Source organism: Corythoichthys intestinalis, chromosome 15, assembly GCF_030265065.1.
Source record: "Corythoichthys intestinalis isolate RoL2023-P3 chromosome 15, ASM3026506v1, whole genome shotgun sequence".
In the NCBI taxonomy this organism is placed as follows: domain Eukaryota; kingdom Metazoa; phylum Chordata; class Actinopteri; order Syngnathiformes; family Syngnathidae; genus Corythoichthys; species Corythoichthys intestinalis.
Window position 1 is genome coordinate 27,480,128 of NC_080409.1, and position 20,446 is coordinate 27,500,573.

Sequence of the window (20,446 nt, forward strand, 5' to 3'; positions counted from 1 at the left end):
GGCATGAATCTTATACCGGAACTGCGTTCCTGACCGTTCTGGCCCACTTTCACCCCTGGATTTACTGCTGTCTTCTCTGCTATAATAATAACCAACACGGCCCCGTGTTCCATACAAAACCCTCCTACCACAACAAAACAAGTAGGAACTAACATTCACATAGGAACTAAAGTCATACAACATAAAATATACAATATAAATGAATACTACATCACATTTGTGAAATATAAACACATAATATAAAAAGTAATAGCCCATTTAAATAAAATAAATTGAAATGAGCTAAAACACCTGTAATTAAATAATAAGAATAATACACAGATCCTGCTTACACAATTAAATTTATTAATTTCTGTATGGCGCTTTAACGTGAGAAAATCCACCAATAAAGCTTTTGAAAACCGTTCATAAGAAAAACAAATAATTCATTGAGGCTTTTCATTTGTAAAATACATGGTAAAATCTTTGTCATTGGGATTTCTTTTCTCTTTAGCACAGGACTTCTTTTTTCTTCTTTCTTTCAGAAAGAAAGCTGACCAATACGCGGGGTCTGAAAGGCAAATTGTTGTTGGGTTATTATCTTTAAATACCCGCTACTTTTTGAGCAGAATTCTAGCTTTGTATAGGCTAATGTTCCTACTGTTGAAAGCACAAAAGTGTGTAATAAACAACTAGCACATTTATATTTTGCCTTTTATTTTCTTACTGTACCGAAAATGAACTGAACCATGACCTCAAAACCGAGGTACGTACCGAAAGAGATTTTTGTGTACTGTTACACTCCTACTATCCATCAATGTTAAATAAGACAGATGTAATCAGCGATAATACAGTGTTACCTCAGTTTTCGCATTACTAGTTTTACTATAAAATTGGATTTCGTGATTTTTTTTTTTTCATCTAAAGTATGTCTCGGTTCTTGTAAAAATGACCTTAAACATTCACAGCAATTCACATCCAACCCTTGGGTCTTGTGTAATTCCAAATTTTAAGTACAATAATTAGATATACTTAAAACATTCATTTTGATTAAATTGATTACTAAAATAAAAATAGAAATAATTAAATACATTTTAATTACATTTAGTAGAATGATTTTGAGCTGATTTGAACTGGAAGTCCAAAAGGCACTCTAAAGTTGATGCTGTTTTTTTATTTTATTTTAGAGTATTTAACTCATTGTGTGCCATTGACAACGAAAGACATCCAATTTCACTTCCAACCCTCCCAGTCAAAATGGATTGGACGTCCAATGAGTTAAATGAGTTCCCTGTAAAGGGTGAAAGTAACTATCCGTATGTGTTTACATGGTTTTGAAATCACGTAGGCTTGATTCATGCGTGTTGTTTCCATCTTTGCTGATGCTGACCTCCCTCAGCATGGCCTCAAGCTGAAGAAGATGAATCATGTTTTGGCGAGCCAGCGAGGCCGGCTCTCCTTGGAGCGTCCAGCTGGTGCTAAGCTAACAAATGGGAGCAGTCAGTAGCAAGCAAATGGAAAAACTTTCCCCGCTTGGCCTCCAAAAAGAACTTCAAATAATGAAACGGGACGAGAAACGGCAGAAATTCTTGTCATCCTCGCTCTCCACCAAGATCTCATTTGCCGTCTGCAAATTCTCGTCATGAAATTACCCACAATGCTCCCTCAGTTCAACTCCGAAGGAAGGACGGACGTGAAATCAATCACAGATGTAAATAATACAGAAGAAGAAGCTTTGTGGGGGGGGGGGATTTGATTGGATTAGGCGGATGGAGACCCCGCCCCCTCGTGTCCAGCGAGCGTGCTCACGTGCGGCGGCCTTATCCTAAACACACAAATCCATTACGCGCACACACGGCCAACTAGTTTATGAGATTAATAGGCTATGAATGACTAATACGCTCCCCTCCTACTCCCCCCACACATTCATATTAACGAGATGAGGAGCAATTTGTATAATTATGCCTGTGCAAGTGAACAATTCCGGCGTCTAAGCACATTTTCTCAGCCCCGCCGCCGCCGCCGCTGCCTTCTGAAGGTTTTTCATTGCATGTTTACGTCCACTGTGAATTATTCATCTCTTTGTTCCACGCTGAAATCATCCGACTTCACTCTGAGGAACACTTTTTCTCCTTCTTCTTCTCCTCCTCTTTCATCTTCTTCAGCTTTACTCAAAGATCACAGTTGGGCCTTAGTGGTTATAATACATCATAAATCACACAATTGCAATTAGTTGTGTATGAAAAAAAAAGGTTAAAATGTGATCGACTGCTTCTCTAAGAGCGGAAGAAACCTTGTCAAAGTGATGTCATCATACTCAAATGCCTCTCAGCAATGTTTTCATTGTGTTCCTTATGGACAAATGTCATTAAAAAAGCATTACAATTCGTTTGTCTTGTCTGCAGGTCCCAGGGAACTTTCTGGAAGCAAGCCTGGTAGACCTCCACCAGGCGAGCCCTGTCCAAGCTCCCCCAGGGACCTCGCTTCCAGACGACTCGTGGGAATGGGACGAAACAGACATGACCATTACTGAAGCTCCAGAAGCACCAGAACCAGACCTAACGCACAATCTTCCCTGCTCTGAGACCAGCACCCAGAGGAGTCTTCATCCTCACATAACTTCTGAAGTGGTTCCGCCTATCTACCAGATATACAGCGTCCACACAGTTGAGTTTGACAGTACTCCAGAGGTTCCCTGCAATTTCTCCAAGGCAACCAAGAGGAAGCAGCACATTTTTCAGAAGAGTCTGAGTAAGGACTCCACGTTTTCCTCAATGGAGTCCCTTCCAGACCTCTTGGGTGGGCTGATGCCAAGTGAGCGTCGGGGGGAGAGGAAGCTTCAGAGGGAAGATGGAAGGGACAGCGGCCAGTCATCCAGCGGCCGTCGCTCAGAGAGTGAAAGCGGAATTGTTAGTGATGCCGGAGACGCTGAAATGACACTCTGCCGTGGAATCGTCGGAGATGAAGAGGAAGTGGAAATGGCCACTCTGATGCTGCGCACACAGAACCAAAGAGCGGATGAAATCCAAAGAATCCAAAGACCCACAGAAGAGGAAAAACTGTTGACTCTTGGAAAGTGTCAAAGTGAGGAGCTCGAGAACCTAACCAAGGATCAGGATGACTCGGACCAAAGCACATCCAAGTTTCTTCCGGGTCGGTGTTTGGATAAAATCCCCGGGCTTCGCCTCGCAAACGCCACTCCTATCTTATCTCCGGGGTCTTCTTTAGAGTCCATCCTGTCTCTGGGCTTTGAACTGTTTCCCTCCAAAGAGCACCTTCATCGCAGCGCCTCCCTTGAAAGTGGCCTGGCCGTGTGTCACAGCCTGGATGGCGACACCAGCGCCAGCCTAGTCAGCCTGACTGAACTGGACCTGTGCCAGACCAGAGACGGGGACCACAATGATCCAGACGACCAAAGAGCTCAAGGAGAGCTGTCATCTGGGGAGCTGAGCAGAAGAACTCTGGATCTTTTAAAGCGTCTGGAGAACATTCAGAGTCCTCTGGCCACCAAAATGACTCGGAGTGTGTCGGACATGACGCTGCGGAGCAGATCTCCTCTTCACCGTCGATTGATGGCCTCTCCTGTGCTGGGGGGCCGACGCTCACGGGGTTCTAACAAAGCTTTGCCATCGCTCCTCAATGAAAGCTCGACGTCGCTCACTGAGCTTAGTAGTGCCGAAGAGTCTTCCGTGGGTTCCGAAGACCTCACCATGCTCCCGAATCACCAGAACCTCCTTCTGGACCAGGCCTTGGCAGGGAGCGGCAATCAATCATCCTACAGGAGGTGCTGCAAGAGGAGTGCTCACCGAGAGGAGGCAGATAACGTCAGCTTGAGCATGGTGGTCAATGTTTCTTGCACTTCCGCCTGCACGGATGATGAGGATGACAGCGACCTCCTGTCATCGTCCACCCTCACCCTCACCGAAGAGGAGATAGGAGTCCAGGAGGAAGAAGAAGAGAGGCTGACACTCACATCATCCGGGAATGACGACGAGGAACAGGATGACGAGGTGGCCATGGAGGAGTCCTACATGCTTGGCTTGGACTATATGAAGAAGGAGCTCCATGCTTGGATGCGACATCCTCGTGTCACATCAGCCACCACTTCAAAGACAGAAGCTGGACTTTTGGATGAACTTCAGTGCGGGACCAACCCAGAACAAGGAAACCACCTGAATTCTTCCAAACTTGACCAGGAACTTCATCAAGAGGAGGAGAACCAAACGAACACTGCGAGGAGGTTCATTAGCCAGTTTTTGGACGATGTGGAGAACGGTAATGTGGAGCAGTGTAGCTTGAAAGACAAAAATGAGGACGACGATCTCCTGCGGGATGAGTCCAGCGTGTTCACCAAGAGAGGAGACCCTCTCAACATCAGAGTAGAAGATGCTCTCACCAATAGAGGAGATCTTCTCGGCGAATCCTTCACATTCTCCAAAATTGAGGAGGATGTAAATCCATGTAATCAGTTTCATTCGTCACCATCTTGTGAGTTTCTGCCGCCCACTCATGGATCCTCCTTAGTGGGTCAACTGAAGGGCGAGTTACCCTGTCAGAGCGCCTCCTCACCACCAAAGGAAGGACCACGGTCCCTTGACAGAAAGGCCATCACCATCCAGGAGAAGTTCAAGTTCTCTTCGCTGGTGACAGAGGAGAGCAGGAGCGAACTCCGGGACAAACATTCCTGCCAACTGACCAAAAAGTGGAAAGGTTCTCACAGTTCCTCGTGCTGCCAGCACCAGCTTTCCTTGCCCACTTCACCCTCCTCAGACCAGGCAAAGGACGCTGTGCACGACTTTGTTATGGAGATCCTCGACTTGACTTCAGAGGCCCGAAAGAGCAAAGAGATTCCAAGACAAGAGTTGACGCAGAGAGAATCTGACGCTGAGCTACGGCCCGCTTCATTCAAGCACATTAGAGACAAGGTAAAACACCCACAATTGACAGTGGGTAAAATAAAAAGGGATCTTTTATTAATGATACTTTATATAAAATATAAACAGTGCAACATGAAGTATTCAAATGATAAAATAAAGTTTAAAAAAAAGTGTATAAATTAGGGCTGCAGTTATCGATGATTTAAGTAATCGAATAATCTATCAGTTAGTTCGAATAATGGAGTAATCGTATTAGAAACATATCACGTGTTGCAGAATACATTTTAGTAGGTGCAAAACAAAGGTTTGCTCATATTGCACTTTCAAAAGAGCATTAAAAGCGAATACAAAATAAAATTCCCGAGTGTTTTATCAAACAATGCAGGATTGCACTTTCATTTCAAAAAAGCAATAAATGAATTTTAAAAATAAATTAAAATAATCGTCTTTAGCCTCAAACGGTATGAAAAAAATACCTAAATGAGGATCGAAGTACAATAAAAGAACTAACTTGCATAGCAAAGGTCCGCTAGCTTAAATGCTATAAAATGCTAACTTTATTAGTTTTTTTTAACAATGCTCTTACAAATCGCTGAAACACAGTTTCCCACAAAAAAAAAAAAAAAAATCTAAATCTACTTCTAAATTAGATTATGAATACGTAAACAAACATATTAGCTCAAACAAAAATTGTCAATCTGATGTTGGTCTGAACAGGGAGCAGCTGGATCCAGCCATGTTGGATGAGTTATGTCATTCACGGTTGCCACTAGAGGGCAGTGTATCCACGTAAATCAATAAAACTAAATGGACTTTCAAAACAAACCATTACAACACCACTCTAATTAAACGACTCCTTGAAGCAGCAAAATTTGATTTGATGGTTTTTTACTTATCAAATTACTCAAATTAATCGATTTAATCGTTGAATCACTAGTATAAATGCAATGTTTCATAAATGAAGAAAAATAAAAAGATGCATTAACCCTTTTTAAGGGAAGTGACTATTTTGGGTAATCAAAAAAAAAAAAGACTATACATACATACAGTTTACTATACATACATACTATACATACGTACATTTGATACACTGCCAATGGATTGGCAGTGTATCAAATACTTGTTCTCCCCACTGTATACTATCTATACAATTTTGGCCCACATGAACCAAAATATGGTGTCCACATATATGGACATAAAGTCTCGATAATAATTATATTATTGTTTATGTTATTAATCATTGTTCTGCATTGACAATGCATTTTTTTGGGATGTGGGAGAAAACCCACGAAAGCACAGGGTGAATCACTCAGGAAGGCCGGAGCCTGGGATTGAACCCTTAATCTCAGAACTATGAGGGGGACATGCTAACCACAGTGCCGCTTTAAATAAAACTATTAATTAATACATTGTAAATAAAAAAATATGGATTAGATTATAATAACAGAAATACACTCTTGTAATGGTCCCCAAGTACACATAAAGATTTACTTTCTTTTAAATTTAATATTATTTTAATTTGTTGCCTGTCACTGCCTATAATAGACATCCAACTCATTTAATCTGGAGGGGCTGGCCATGAATTTATGTTTTTTTTATTGACATTGATTGCACTAGATGTCTAATCCATTTTGACTGGGAGGGATGGCAACGATCATTAGCTGCCACCCTCTCCCGATCAAAATGGATTGGATGTCTATCCCCGCCTATGAGATAAAATAACATACATTAACATTTTGTTCAATAGGGAATAATGCATGATTAACTTCATGTTTAAATAAATTTTGACTAATTAGAACATATTTGATACAATAAATGAATTTATCGATGTTCAAATAAAAATAAATGTCAAAAAACACTCAGGTGACTGAAGTTCCACTCTGAGGCCCCCAATTTGGCCAAATTTCAAAATTGTCCGATATGCACGTGTGATACATCATTGGAAAGCTTAAAATCTCAATTTTCTGGTGGAAGAAACATTTTGAAAGGAGGGCATTTAAAAAAAAAAAAAAAAAAAAAAGAAAAAAAAAAACGAAACAGCGAAACCCTAACTGGAGGTGACAGCATAAGAGAGCATAAATAAAGACGCCATGATTTTAACGAGATATTATTGCATACTTACCTTGTTTCGATCCAAAAACTCCATGTAGCATGTATCACTGAGTGTCAAGACACGGATGGGATTGGCCATAGCCGGATTTTACGGGTGAAACATAGTAATATATAACAAGGGTCTCGATGCAGAAATCGCAGACATTGAGTAGTCGAGATATTCTTTTTCATAAATTTACCCTTTAAAAAAAAATTTTTCTTTCAATTTTTCTTTGAATTGATTATTTATTATCTAAAATATTGGGGAATATGCGACAGGAACAAAAAAATAAATAAAATTAAGCGATAGTTATGAGGTAGATATCCGTTACTTATTTACAGACACTATTTTTTTCATTGTGATGTCATTTGTTTAAAAGTTTAAAATATATGAGTGAATAATTTTATAAATTTGTTTTTTTTTTTTTCAAACTAAACATTATACATCAATCAATGATTCTAAGCTAAAAATGATAAGTCATTTCAAATAATAATTACTTACCTTCTTTTTATGGCTGGGTTGAAACAAAAGCGGCTGCGCGACGTCTGTAAACGGGGGTTTCCAGGGTAAAACGGACAAATAAAAAATAATTTGGGGGCTTAATGCGCCATGAATCTGTTATGGCAGCATAAAGACATTTTGTTCTATCAAACACAGCAGTTCTTTTGGTTTATAATGGAGCAGTTTATTTTAAACAGGGGTGCAAGAGCAGAAACTGCTTTTTCAGTCTTGTCTGTGTTTTTTGCCATATATATATATAAAAATCAATATTAACTAATTCACTGCCAGCCAGGCAAATATATACAGTATATATAAAACCCAAAGAGTATATGCTGTGGTTGCAATTGTATGTCGATAGACGTTTAATCAATTATTAAAGTGGCAATTATTTGCTGTCAGCCAAAGAGTTAAGATGTAGTGATAAAATCATAGTATGCAGTCAAACAGTAAATTTATTGAATATTTTAAAAATAATCTAATTATATATAAAAATGTGTGTTGTAAAAATGCTGAAATACTTCAAATTATCAGACTATCCAAGTGTTTTCAATGTGTTCTCTTTGGTTGCACATGCTGATATTTTCAATTAGCGGCTCTCAAGTTTTGCTCGGCGTCTTTTTTGTCCGTTTCAAGGGCAAACTTAACAAAGCAGACGTTGACTGATTTCCCGTAATTGAATCAATCGCATGGCGGATCGCAACTTCACGTATTTGTTTCTTGTCAGATCAGCTAAGTGTGTCACTTCAACGCATCCAATAATGAATCCATTGAATTTGTGTTGGTGCTTCTTCCAGGTGGTGCAACATTCACATCAGCCCTTGCATCTGCGTAAAGGCGACTTCTACGCTTACTTGTCGCTCTCATCTCACGACAGTGACTGCGGCGAAGTCACTCAGTACGCAGAGGACAAGAGCGTTACACCTGTGCCGTACCTCATAAGCACCTATGCCACCTCCCCCACGCCAGGCCCGAGCCCCGACATGACCACTGAAGCCAAAACACAGCGTCTAGACTTGGAGTCACGTGATCATCCCACCGCCAGCCCTGGCCCCTCACTGCCTCCCAGCCCGGACATCCGGGATGAGGAGACACTCTTCCCTGCCTGCACAGAGGAAGTGTACTTGGGCCCACCGCTCTGCTACAGCATGCCGCCCACCAATAAAGCACCAAAGATATTTCAACTGGATGGCCCACAACCATTCTTGGAGAATGAGACTCAACTCAGAGACTCTGAGGAGGGTGGGAGTATCATCTCCGCTCTTCCGGGACCTACTTACCACGGCTCAACCCTCGACAACAACATGCCAACCTATGGAAAGACATCAAAGATCTACAAAGTAGAGGACCGACAACCATTGACAGACTCCTACGAGGAGAAGAAGATACCTGAGGATGTCCATAGCATTGTCCTGGCTGTTCAGCAGCCTTCCACCGTGGTCTCTCAAAGCTCTCCCCTCTACTTCACCATGCCACCAGCCCAGGAGACATCAAAAATCTCTAAACTTCAGGGACCACAACCTTTGAAAGAGGAGAAGACACCGGGTGATCTTCAGAGTGTGAACTCGACTGAACCAGAGCCTCCTTATAGCTCTTTCTCCGTCAATAATGAGGTCCAACAGGCCTTGCCAGTCGAGAAACAAGACACTCCAAGACACTGCCTCACAGACCCTGAAGGGGTCAAAGGCATCACCCCTGTTGTCCAGGAGCCGCCATATAGCTCTTTTTCCATCAACAGCAAGGCTTCAGGTGAAGCAAGGTGGAGGGAGGCCTCGCAACTTGCAGGCTGCGACGTGTCAGGCCGGCAAGAGGAGGCGCGTAGTAATGAGGCTCCTTCTTATCTTAATCCCCGGGCGCGTGTCGCCCTGATAGACTCCTCGCCGGCCCAATGTTTGGCAGATACTAAAACGCTTCAATCCAATATTGGCGCCGTAATGACCAAGATAAGTGTCGGCGGCGGCGCGACAAATCCCTCAAAAGAGCCGCCCGCCTCCGCCGCCGCCACGCGTATTAATCCCAAAATTAACTGCAGGCCGATCAAAGAGGCTGATAGGGCGGCGGCGGGGAGGCGAGGTGAGGCCGCAGCCCGCGGCGGCAAGCAGCCGGAAGCCAGGACGGCAGGGCGGAGGCATCAGGAAGCCAAGACGACAACTACAACTGTCACGGCGGGGAAGAAAAAAAAGCAGGTTGGTGCTTTGGTGCGAGTATTAGCCTGATCCTCAAATAACTGCTCCAAGTGTTAGTCCTAGCGATGGTTAGGGAGTGATCAACATGATATCATGTTAAATATTTGTTTAAACTACTTGAATTCTTTCTTTCTAAGATGGTAAACTAAACATATTTTGCTACACAGATGTCAAACTCAAGGCCGGGGGTCAAATGAATATAAAATAAATAAAAATGAAATATTTGGTTCCAAAAAGAGACTTTGGACAAATATGGGATAGTACTCATTTCAAATGACATTGTTTCAAATCCAAAATTTTCATAGTTCTTATCTTTATTATGAAATATAAAGAATATTGTGTTTGAAATAAAATTACCAGTACCTTCATAAATGTAATTGTTTTACTTGAATAGTTTTCCAATCCATTCATCCATTTCCAGTCATCAAATCCAAAATATTTGTCAAATTTATGCACTTTTTGCAACATTGGCTGCCAAGTGGATTCGACATCATTCACCGTCAAAGGTAGCGAATGGGATCAAAATCACAAACGAGGGGCATCTTACATGCCTATACAATACATGAGATAGGTCATGTAATTTTTTACTTTCATCCCACACAGGGAATCAATCTACAAGCTAAATGCTAAGCTAAAACTAAGTACGAAGTGAACATTCAAGAAGAGTCCAGCAGTTAAAAAAAAAAAAAAAAAAAAAAAGACTTTTATTCATCTATTCAAAAAATGTATGCTTCCTCTCACTTTTGCGTCCCTCCCCTCCCCCTCGTCCCCCTGAGGTGTTAATGCAAGGTGGGATTTGCAGACGTCTCACTTTCAGGTCCAGGGAACAACATCAGCATAATTACTATCAGTCGCATTTGATTAGGATTCATCAGCCTTGAATTAGTGCATTTGGGCTCATTTTTTTTTCTCCCCCACTTTTCTATTTCCTCATGCAAATCACCGCACAGCCTTGCTCTTTTGCGCTTTAGCCACTTTTAGCACTTTGAGGGACTTGACGGTAGGCGTGGACAATTTTGCTGTTAGTTGCGGTTTTCCAAACACAATGGGGGGAAAAAAAGGCAAATGGGATGAGAGTGCGATGCAAATAATAAAAGCAATTCATCGTTATTATGATGATTGTGGACCCCTCACCTATTTTGGGATTTTTTTTTTTAAACCGCCCAAAGGCATGTCTCAAAAACTCGTTTGCTTTGTTCTTGTTGCTAATGTCCTTCTTCTTGTTAAGGACACTGGCTAAAATTGCTACTTCAGTTTTTTGTGGATGGATCAGAATGGAATTTGGCAATTATATTCCAGGGATGTGTACACGTAAATCCTTGGACCCCAATTTTTAATGACATTTATTTTTTTAAATTGTTATTATTATATTATTCCGATTTTTATTTATAATTTATTTGTTTTGATATGTGTAATTGCCATTTGTAATAGTACCAGCTGTATTTATAAAGGATTTAGTGTAGGTTTTTGGGCTGTGGAACGAATTAATGGAATTATAATGTATTGTTTTTGGAAAATCCTGCTCGACATACAACCATTTCGACTTACAAACAAGGTCATGGAATGAATTAACTTCGTATTTAGAGGTACCAGTGTATTTATAGCACATTTCAAATTTAAATAAAGTGGTCCTTCTCTTCTCTGCCTGGCAGGTCAATGCTGTCAATCAATCCACCAAGGCCCCACAGGGGCGGGGCCATGTCTTGGTTCGGCCAATCAGAGTAAGTAACTACTGCTTTTCATCCATTCTTGTATTATCAGTAGGGCTATCAAATGATTAAAATTTTCAATCGAGTAAATCACAGATTTAAAATTAATTAATCGTAATTAATCGCAATTCAAACCATTTATAAAATATGCCATATTTTTTTGTAAATTTTTGTTGGAATGGAAAGATAAGACACATGACGGATATATACATTCAACATACTGTACATAAGTACTGTATTTGTTTATTATAACAATAAATCAACAAGATGGCATTAACATTAACATTCTGTTAAGCGATCCATGGACAGAAAGACTTGTAGTTCTTAAAAGATAAATGTTAGTACAAGTTATAGAAATTTTATATTAAAACCCCTCTTAATGTTTTCGGTTTAATAAAATTTGTAAAATTTTCAATCAAAAAATAAACTAGTAGCTTGCCCTTGTTGATGTCAATAATTACACAAAGCTCACTGTGTTGAAACCCATAAAATCAGTCGCACCCAAGCGCCAGCAGAGGGTGACAAAACACAAGTAACAAGTAGACATGACACTGCTGTCATTTTAATCTGTTTGAGCGGGGCATGTGCGTTAATTGCGTCAAATATTTTAACGTGATTAATTAAAGAAATTATTTACCGCCCGTTAACGCAATAATTTTAACAGCCCTAATTATCAGGTTTATCCACATTAGGCTCGTTGCCTTACAACCTTCCCATTCAAAATGAATTGGACATTTAGCGCTGTCAGGGGCAGTGAATGAGTTAAGACATGGTCACCAATCACTGTCGGGTCACATGTAGACAAACAAGAGAGCTGGAAAATGATTTAGCCTGACTCTTCCCTGAATTCCATCATTTCTACCACATACAAAATCAAACAAAAAAGCGAGGAACAAAGACTATGAATATACGGTGTGCTTGCACGTGTGTGTACACTAGGGGCTGGCCTATGGGTGCCTCCAGGGCTAAGCAAACCTCAGTGCCCTCATCTACACACACACACCACCCTCAGGGCAGGGCACGCAAGTCCTGTAGACACTCTGACAGCCCAGCAGCTGCATGTACACGCACACACTAGAGGACGAAGCTGCATGTACAAAACACACACACGCACAAACACATGATATCAGCGATGCATACAGCTGGTACTGACCCCCATCGGGTGTCCCAGTCTAGCCCACCTGTTCACACACGTACACATGCACTGGCTCAATTAAAGCAATGGTGAATGCAGCTCATGATGTGCTCTGTGACCCAGACAGCAGAAGGTCCGCAAGTGTTTGTGTGTTGATGTTTCATCATCCACTGATGCACTGAAAGTTTCACACTGACAAAAGAAGAGAAATAAAAATCAGTTTTTACTCTCGACTGATTCAAAAGTAGTATAATTGAAAGTATTTTTCTTAGCAAAATCAACTAGTGTGATGGCAACATTCAATGCAAAAGACGTTTTGTTGTGTTTGTTGTGATAGCTAGATGTCCCAAAAAAAAAAAAAAAAAAATCGTCGCCTTGCCCACCCACCTGACGCCTGTGAGCTTGAGGGTTCTACGCAGGATCTTAGCTGTCCCTAGGATTGCGCTCTTCTGAACGGAGACGTCTGACGTTGTTCCTGGTATCTGTTGGAGCCTTCAAGTAGGGGGCCATCCCAGAATCCGTTTCAGTTTTTCGCAGTCGGTCGCAGCGACACATGCAGCGATCCAGCGCCGGATTTAAGTTGAAAAAGTATGAAAGCTGTACCGCATACAAACAGGAAGGATTGTCTCAGGAGTGATTTGTTCGAGGATTCAAGGATATTATTACATTTTTTGTTTTTTCACAAGCATTTTCAACGTAAAAAGCTCTTTGTTGAAAGGTTGCCGCCACATTGTCTAACAGGCTAGCATCATTCTTTGACATATTTCCATGAAATAAATGCTAACTGCCCATTTTCTTCTTTTAATAAAGAAACGAGACTGTTTAACGTTAATGTCTATACCAATTCACAGGAATTTTCAACTTAAAAAGCTCTTTGTTGTAAGGCTGCCGCCACATTGACTAACAGACTAGTATCGTACTTTGACATATTTACGTAAAATAAATGCTAACTGCCCGTTTTTTTGCACTTTTAACAAAGAATCGAGACTGTTTTACATCCATATCTATAAAGAATTTAGGGATTTAAGCATTTATTCACAAGAATTTTCACTGGAAAAGCTGTTTACATAAGGCGGCCGCCACATTGACTAACAGACTAGCGTCGTACTTCGACATATTTACGTAAAATAAATGCTAACTGCACGTTTTTTGTTTTTTGTTTTGCTTTTAACCAAGAAATGAGACTGTTTTGCGTCCTTATCTGTAAAGAATTCAGGGATTTAAGCATTTATTCACAAGAATTTTAAATGAAAAAAGCTCTTTGTCTGTGATTCCACTTGGCCAGCTTTGACGGCCACGTCAACAATGCAGACGCCCTGTTAATCGGCCCTGTGTCCCATGTCATTTGTCTCTGCGATTTACAACAGCGTTGCAATTTAATTGTTTTCCTGCAACGCGGCAGCAGGGTGGATTTTCTTGTGAGAGAAATCAACATTGGTCCCAAGACGTTTAATACAGGTGGTGAAAAAAGGAAAAAGGTGGCGCTTAACATCAGAATTAAGATGGAAATGATAGAAATATATCAGCCTGGTGTGCATGTCAGTGAACTGCCTCGACAATACGGCCAGAATTTTAACAATCTCACTGTCCTCGTCCTCTACCTCATGACCTTTGTTCGCCAGTCTTTATAAGCTAAGGTGACAATTATTATTATTGTAACATTAGCAAGGAAATCACCAGCTTTGTCAGGGTTTTGATGATTTATTTCAGAACCCGGCTACTGTTCGTCGCAGCTGACGCCAACAACAACAGAACATGAAAAGAGAAAGTAAAAACTTCCCAGTCTTCGGCACATCTCTCTCTTGTCAGTCACACGGTGTGTTCAGGAACAGCATGCAAAACACGACCGCCACATTAGAGTTAGCGTAGGTTTTTGGGCTGATGAACGAATTACTCGAAATATAATATATTCTTATGGATGAATCCCACCCAACATACGAATTAAATTCCGTATGTAGAGGTACCACTGTATATGTGAAAACTCAAGTATCGGTCTTATTTATTTCTTAAGTCTACATTTACACTGCAGGTCAATTTATTTGCTCGTATGCGACATGTAGCTAATATGTTTAATGAACTATGAACAGTCCAATTCTGATTGTTTTCATATCTGTCGTATGTGGATAAAAATCCTATTCCTATCAGACACCTATAAAATATGAGTGCATATCTGCATGATTGCGACACATAGGTAATCAACAAGTGACATACTGTATGTCAACAAAATAAACAACAGATACGAATGAGAAATGGCAGACCAAGTCGCAGAAAAGACCTTTTCCTTCTTTGTGCTACGTGTTGTAAAAGAGAAAAAAATCCGCAAAAGTTGTCACAAAGGCGTGACGGGCGAGACCTCACCGTACTTCAACATTTTACAGTATACATGGTGTGACATCACGAACAAATCCCTTCTCATTGTGAATTGCATGTTTCTGAAAAGAACTCTACTTTCTGGTTCCAGTACTGAAGGTGAATTTGAACTTTTTGACTTTGTGGACTTGAATTATACTTTTAAAATCAAATGGTTAAAGAAATGTTTAAAAGCACGAAATTCAATTTGGTATTTCATCCCAAATAATATATTTAACAATGTTGGAAGTCTTCGATTTCTGTTGTCATGTAATTACAAAGTTTTGAATCTTCCAGTTAAAATGTCGGGTTTTTATCAACAAGCCTTGTTGTCTTGGAAGTTATGTCACTCTCATAACTTTTCCCCACACAACTCTTATTATTTGGAATAACGAGTATAGAACAAAAAGGAACAAATCACTCTTGATACAAAATTGGATTGATAAAAAACATTATATACTTGAAAACTTTTTTTTAAAGGTGATGGACGGACAGCTCTTTCTTATGAAGAATTACTAATAGAAAAAGGATTTCCCATTAAATTTAAAGAATTTCATTCTGTGATTACCTCCATAACCAGTGGAATATTAGAATTAATGAAAGATTATAAAGAGCAGAATGAACAATATGTTAATGCAAATAACATTTACTTGAATGTAAGGCTGTCAAACGATTAAAATTTTTAATTGAGTTAATTGAAGCTTAAAAATTAATTAATCGTATTTAATTGCAATTCAAACCATCAATAAAACATGGCATATTTTTCTGTAAATTATTGTTGGAATGGAAAGATAAGACACAAGACAGATATATACATTCAACATACGGTACATAAGTACTGTATTTGTTTATTAAGACAATAAATCAACAAGATGGCATTAACATTATTAACATTCTCTTAAAGCGATCCATGGATAGAAAGACTTGTAGTTCTTAAAAGATAAATGTTACTACAAGTTATAGAAATTTTATATTAAAACCCCTCTTAATGTTTTCGTTTTATTAAAATTTGTAAAAATTTTCAATCAAAAAATAAACTAGTAGCTCGCCATTGTTGATGTAAATAATTACACCATGCTCACTCATTGTGCTGAAGCCCATATAATCATTTGGACCCAATCGCCAGCAGAGGGCGCCAAACACCAAAAAACAAGTAACAAGCGAACATTACACTGCTCTCATTTTAATCTGTTTGAGAGGGGCATGTTCGTTAATTGCGTCAAATATTTTAACATGATTAATTAAAAAAATTAATTACCGCCAGTTAACGCGATAATTTTGACAGCCCTACTTAAATGATATACAGTGCTGGCCAAAAGTATTGGTCACCCTGCAATTTTATCAGGTAATGCTCAATTTCTCCCAGAAAATGATTGCAATTGCAAATGTTTTGGTAGTAATATCTTCATTTATTTTGCTTGCAATGAAAAAACACAAAAGAGAATGAAAAAAAAAGAATAAAATAAATCATTATCATTTTACACAAAACTCCAAAAATGGGAAAAAGTATTGGCACCCTCAGCCTAATACTTGGTAGCAAAACCTTTAGACAAAATAAATGAGAGAAACAACTTCCGGTAGCCATCAATGAGTTTCTTACAATCCTCTGCTGGAATTTTCAACCATTCTTCTTTGGCCAACTGCTCCAGGTCTCTGAAATTTGAAGGGTGCCTTCTCCAAACTGCCATTTTCAGATATCTCCACAGGCGTTCTATGGGATTCAGGTCTGTACTCATTGCTGGCCACTTTAGAAGTCTCCAGTGCTTTCTCTCAAACGATTTTCAAGTGCTTTTTGAAGTGTCTTATAGGTCCTTGTCCTGCTGGAAGACCCATGACCTCTAAGAGAGACCCAGCTTTCTCAAACTGGGCCCGACATGCTGCAAAATTTGTTGGTAGTCTTCAGACTTCATAATGCCATGCACACGGTCAAAGCAGTCCAGTGCCAGAGGCAGAAAAAACACAAATTATCCCGGAACCACCGACATGGTTGACTCTGGGGACCATGTTCTTTGAAGGCCTCTTTTTTATTCCTGTAAACTCTATGTTGATGCCTTTTCCCCAAAAAGCTCTATTTTTGTCTCATTTGACCAGAGAACATTCTTCCAAAACGTTTTCGGCCTTCTCAAGTAAGTCTTGGCAAACTCCAGCCTGGCTTTTGTACGTGTCTGTGTCAGACGTGGGGTCTTCCTGGGTATCATAGAGTCCCTTTTCATTCAGACGCCGATTAAGACAGTGTTGTACACTCGGACTGCAGGACAGCTTGAACTTGTTTGGATGTTAGTCGAGGTTCTTTATCCACTATCTGCACAATCTTTCATTGAAATCTCTCGTCACTTTTTCTTTTCCGTGCACATCTAAGAAGGTTAGTCACAGTGCCATGGGCTTTTTCACTTCTTGATGACACTGTGCACGGTAGACACAGGAACATTCAGGTCTTTGGAGATTGACTTGTAGCCTTGAGATTACCTACGCTTCCTCACAATTTTGCTTCTCTAGACATCAGACAGTTCTTTGGTTTTCTTTCTTTTCTCCATTTTCAATGTGGTACACACAAGGTCATAGGAGAAAGGTTGAGTCAACTTTAATCCATTTTAACTGGCTGCAAGTGTGATTTAGTTAGTTATTGCCACCACCTGTTATGTGCCACAAGTAGGTAACAGGTGCTGTTAATTACACAAATTAAAGAAGCATCACATCATTTTTTAAAGGGTTCCAATACTTTTGTCCACTCCAGTTTTGGAGTTTTGTGTAAACATAATAATGATTTTTTTTTTTCCCATTCTCTCTTTTTTTCCCATTGCAAGCAAAATAAATGAAGATATTACTACCAAAGCATTTATGATTGCAATCACTTTCTGGGAGAAATTGAGCATTATCTGACAGAATTGCAGGGGTGCCAATACAAAAAAAAATTGTATCTCGTGGGAAATTCTTCTGGAATGCACAGTTTGATCATATTAAATGAAGAGACGTGTGGCTTGTTCGTTTTAAACTGTTTGTTTCAAACAAAGTAAGGGAATTGCATTTGAAGATTTTACATAATATATACCCTACTAATGCATACTTGTCTCGTTTTCGTGATGTTGACAACAAATGCTAATTTTGTAAGACTGAATCTGAAAATGTGAGTCATTTGTTTTATGATTGACCCATTAGTGCAAAGTTTGGACTGATCTTCAAAAATATATTTTATGTCAAACAAAACAAAAGACTGAATTAAAGGGGAAAACAATTATAACTTTATTTGAATCCAAAGATTAAAAAAATATTTACAATATTAAATCTTTATATATTGCTGGGGAAATATTACATTCATAAATCTAAGTTTCAAAACGTAAATCCAAACTTTAAATTATTCTTGGTTGAAATTGAATTATATTTCACATCACTTAATATGATACAAAACAGTAAATGCAGGTCTGTTCTAGAAGCTCATGCAAAATTGTATGGCACATAAACATTGGATTTTTTTTTTTTAAATAATTTATTTTTTTGACTTTTGTATGTCTTACTATGTAAAAGAAAAATTGTTAATAAGGTTATATTTTATGTAAACTTTTTTTCCCCTGTATTGTTGTTATTTGTTATTTTATATGTCCTATTGTTCAATTAAAAAAAAAAAAAAAAAGACATATTTCTTTGCAATGGGAATGAATACGCAAAAACATCAAAATTATCAAGAAAATCTGAATTGAGGATCCTTACCTGCAGTGTTAACCTTGCCAAATTTTGACTCACACTTTTATCGAATTCCATCCTTGTGACTCCTGCTTTATTTGCTTCTCCCATCCAGACAGGACCTTCAGGGGGCGGAACCATCCAGGTCCATCTGTGAGGACTCGTCACACCTAATGCTCCACAACTTGAAGAAGTTCACGCAGTAACACCACCAAACATTTTAGAACGAGGACAACTGACATGTGACTGCTAAAACGGAATCTGAGGATGGAGGACAAAAATTGTGAAGAAAGTAGAAGTTACGAAGAATAAAGGACAATGAAAAAGAGAACATTCAAGATGGAACGTCACGACCAACAAACACGCGCACACAAATGCACCCCAACACAATTATATACACACACACTCACATACAAAATACAGAGTCCATATACAAGATCATGTGACCAAATGATAGTGTCTTTTTGAAGATGACCCTGAAAGTGAAACGTAAAAATGGACAGAAGCGTGATGTTTTATCTATGCAACGCTGGCATAGCAGCCATGTTGCGTGTACGGTGGCGGCCATGTTGCGTGGGTTGTGCTTTGGTGTTTTGCTGTTTTGCTTGGATGAAGATCAACTACGGTTTGAATCTATTTGTGCCTTGCTTAAGATGACATCTTCCTTTTTAGCCACCAAATGGATGAGGGTGAGGATGATGATGATGATGATGATGATCAATTATGTACATTTGTAAAGGTGGAATGCTACTTGTGTGTACTTTCGTGTACGTTGCTTTGCGTGTCCTGATTGCATGTTTCCCGCATCATAAAATTTGCGCAAGATAATAAATAAACGTCATCATCGGAGAATTGTTTCATTCTTTTTTGTTTTTTACTTGGATTTGATGTGTTACAGGAAGTCAAAAGATAAAAGATGTCAATTTGCTAAAACAACTACAAAAAACAGGAAGTAGTCTTCTTGTTTGCTGTTTCAAGCTGATGTTATTAGGATGTCTTGTAGCATTTCATCCAGGGAGTGGCATGCTTGGCTATGCGAATAATTAATAAAAATGTGAATTTTTATCACTTGTAAGTAGTCGTTTTGTATAAAATTGAGAAAGTTGCAGCTTCAATCAGAATGGAAAAAAATGACCACAGTCCACCAAATGTTTGTTTTGCCTATTGAGATTATGATGATGATTATCTGAGTCATAAATTCACATTTAACTGCAAATATTTTTGTCCTGCCCTCAATCACGTCCACTTTTCCGCCTCCGGGCACCGTGATTGGAGTGCAACCACACTGAAGTGAAAACTTGTTTTCCTTCCCCATCACAAGGTCACCACCGTGATGATGATGATGGTCATAAAAATGATAATGAAAAAGATGATGTGTTTTTATATGATCTTAATGTTGTCCTGATTGAAGGAGCAACGTTCCCAAAGTGATCCCAGCCCTCATGACGAAAATTATTCATCAAACGAGAGAAGACAATCACATCTTCGTCATGCATATTTTCATATTTATATAAAACATTTGTGCATGTATTTGTTTCTATATAGCTTATCTTTGCATTGCTTTCTAAGGCAGAAATTGGCTTGTTATTGTTGATATTAATTTTTATATATTTCACCCTAGATACAGCTAGAACATTGGGGGTTGCAATATTCAAATGTCAGTGCCATTGATGGTGACAGATGTCCAATCCATTTCGACTGTGAGGGTTGACAGTGATATATTCCAGTCAAAATGGATTGGGTGCCATTAATGGCAATAAAAAAGTTAATTGAGTATTCTGAAATTTTCCATCAAGTATGTCAATAATGGATAGTGAAACAATTACATTGCAATTTTCACCATTTTATTTATTCTAGCTAGTTTTCCTCCATTGCTAAATATTTGAAGTTTGGCATTCAGAAGTCGACATTTTGGAGAAATTAGGGCTGATTGTTAGGGCCCG

At 39.2% G+C, this 20,446-nt stretch overlaps 1 protein-coding gene across 2 annotated transcripts in view; it reads left to right on the forward strand.

Annotated features, from left to right (window-relative positions):
* Positions 1-19,575, forward strand: part of akap6 (A kinase (PRKA) anchor protein 6) — a 182,208-nt gene extending 162,633 nt beyond the window's left edge. For both annotated transcript variants that reach the window (XM_057858801.1, XM_057858800.1), the window contains exons 19-22: positions 2,385-4,904; positions 8,244-9,632; positions 11,285-11,353; positions 18,619-19,575. In XM_057858801.1, the coding sequence (XP_057714784.1) occupies positions 2,385-4,904; positions 8,244-9,632; positions 11,285-11,353; positions 18,619-18,660 (4,020 nt within the window). In that variant the 3' untranslated portion in view covers positions 18,661-19,575. The remainder of the gene's footprint in view (positions 1-2,384; positions 4,905-8,243; positions 9,633-11,284; positions 11,354-18,618) is intronic.
* Positions 19,576-20,446: the final 871 nt, after the last annotated feature.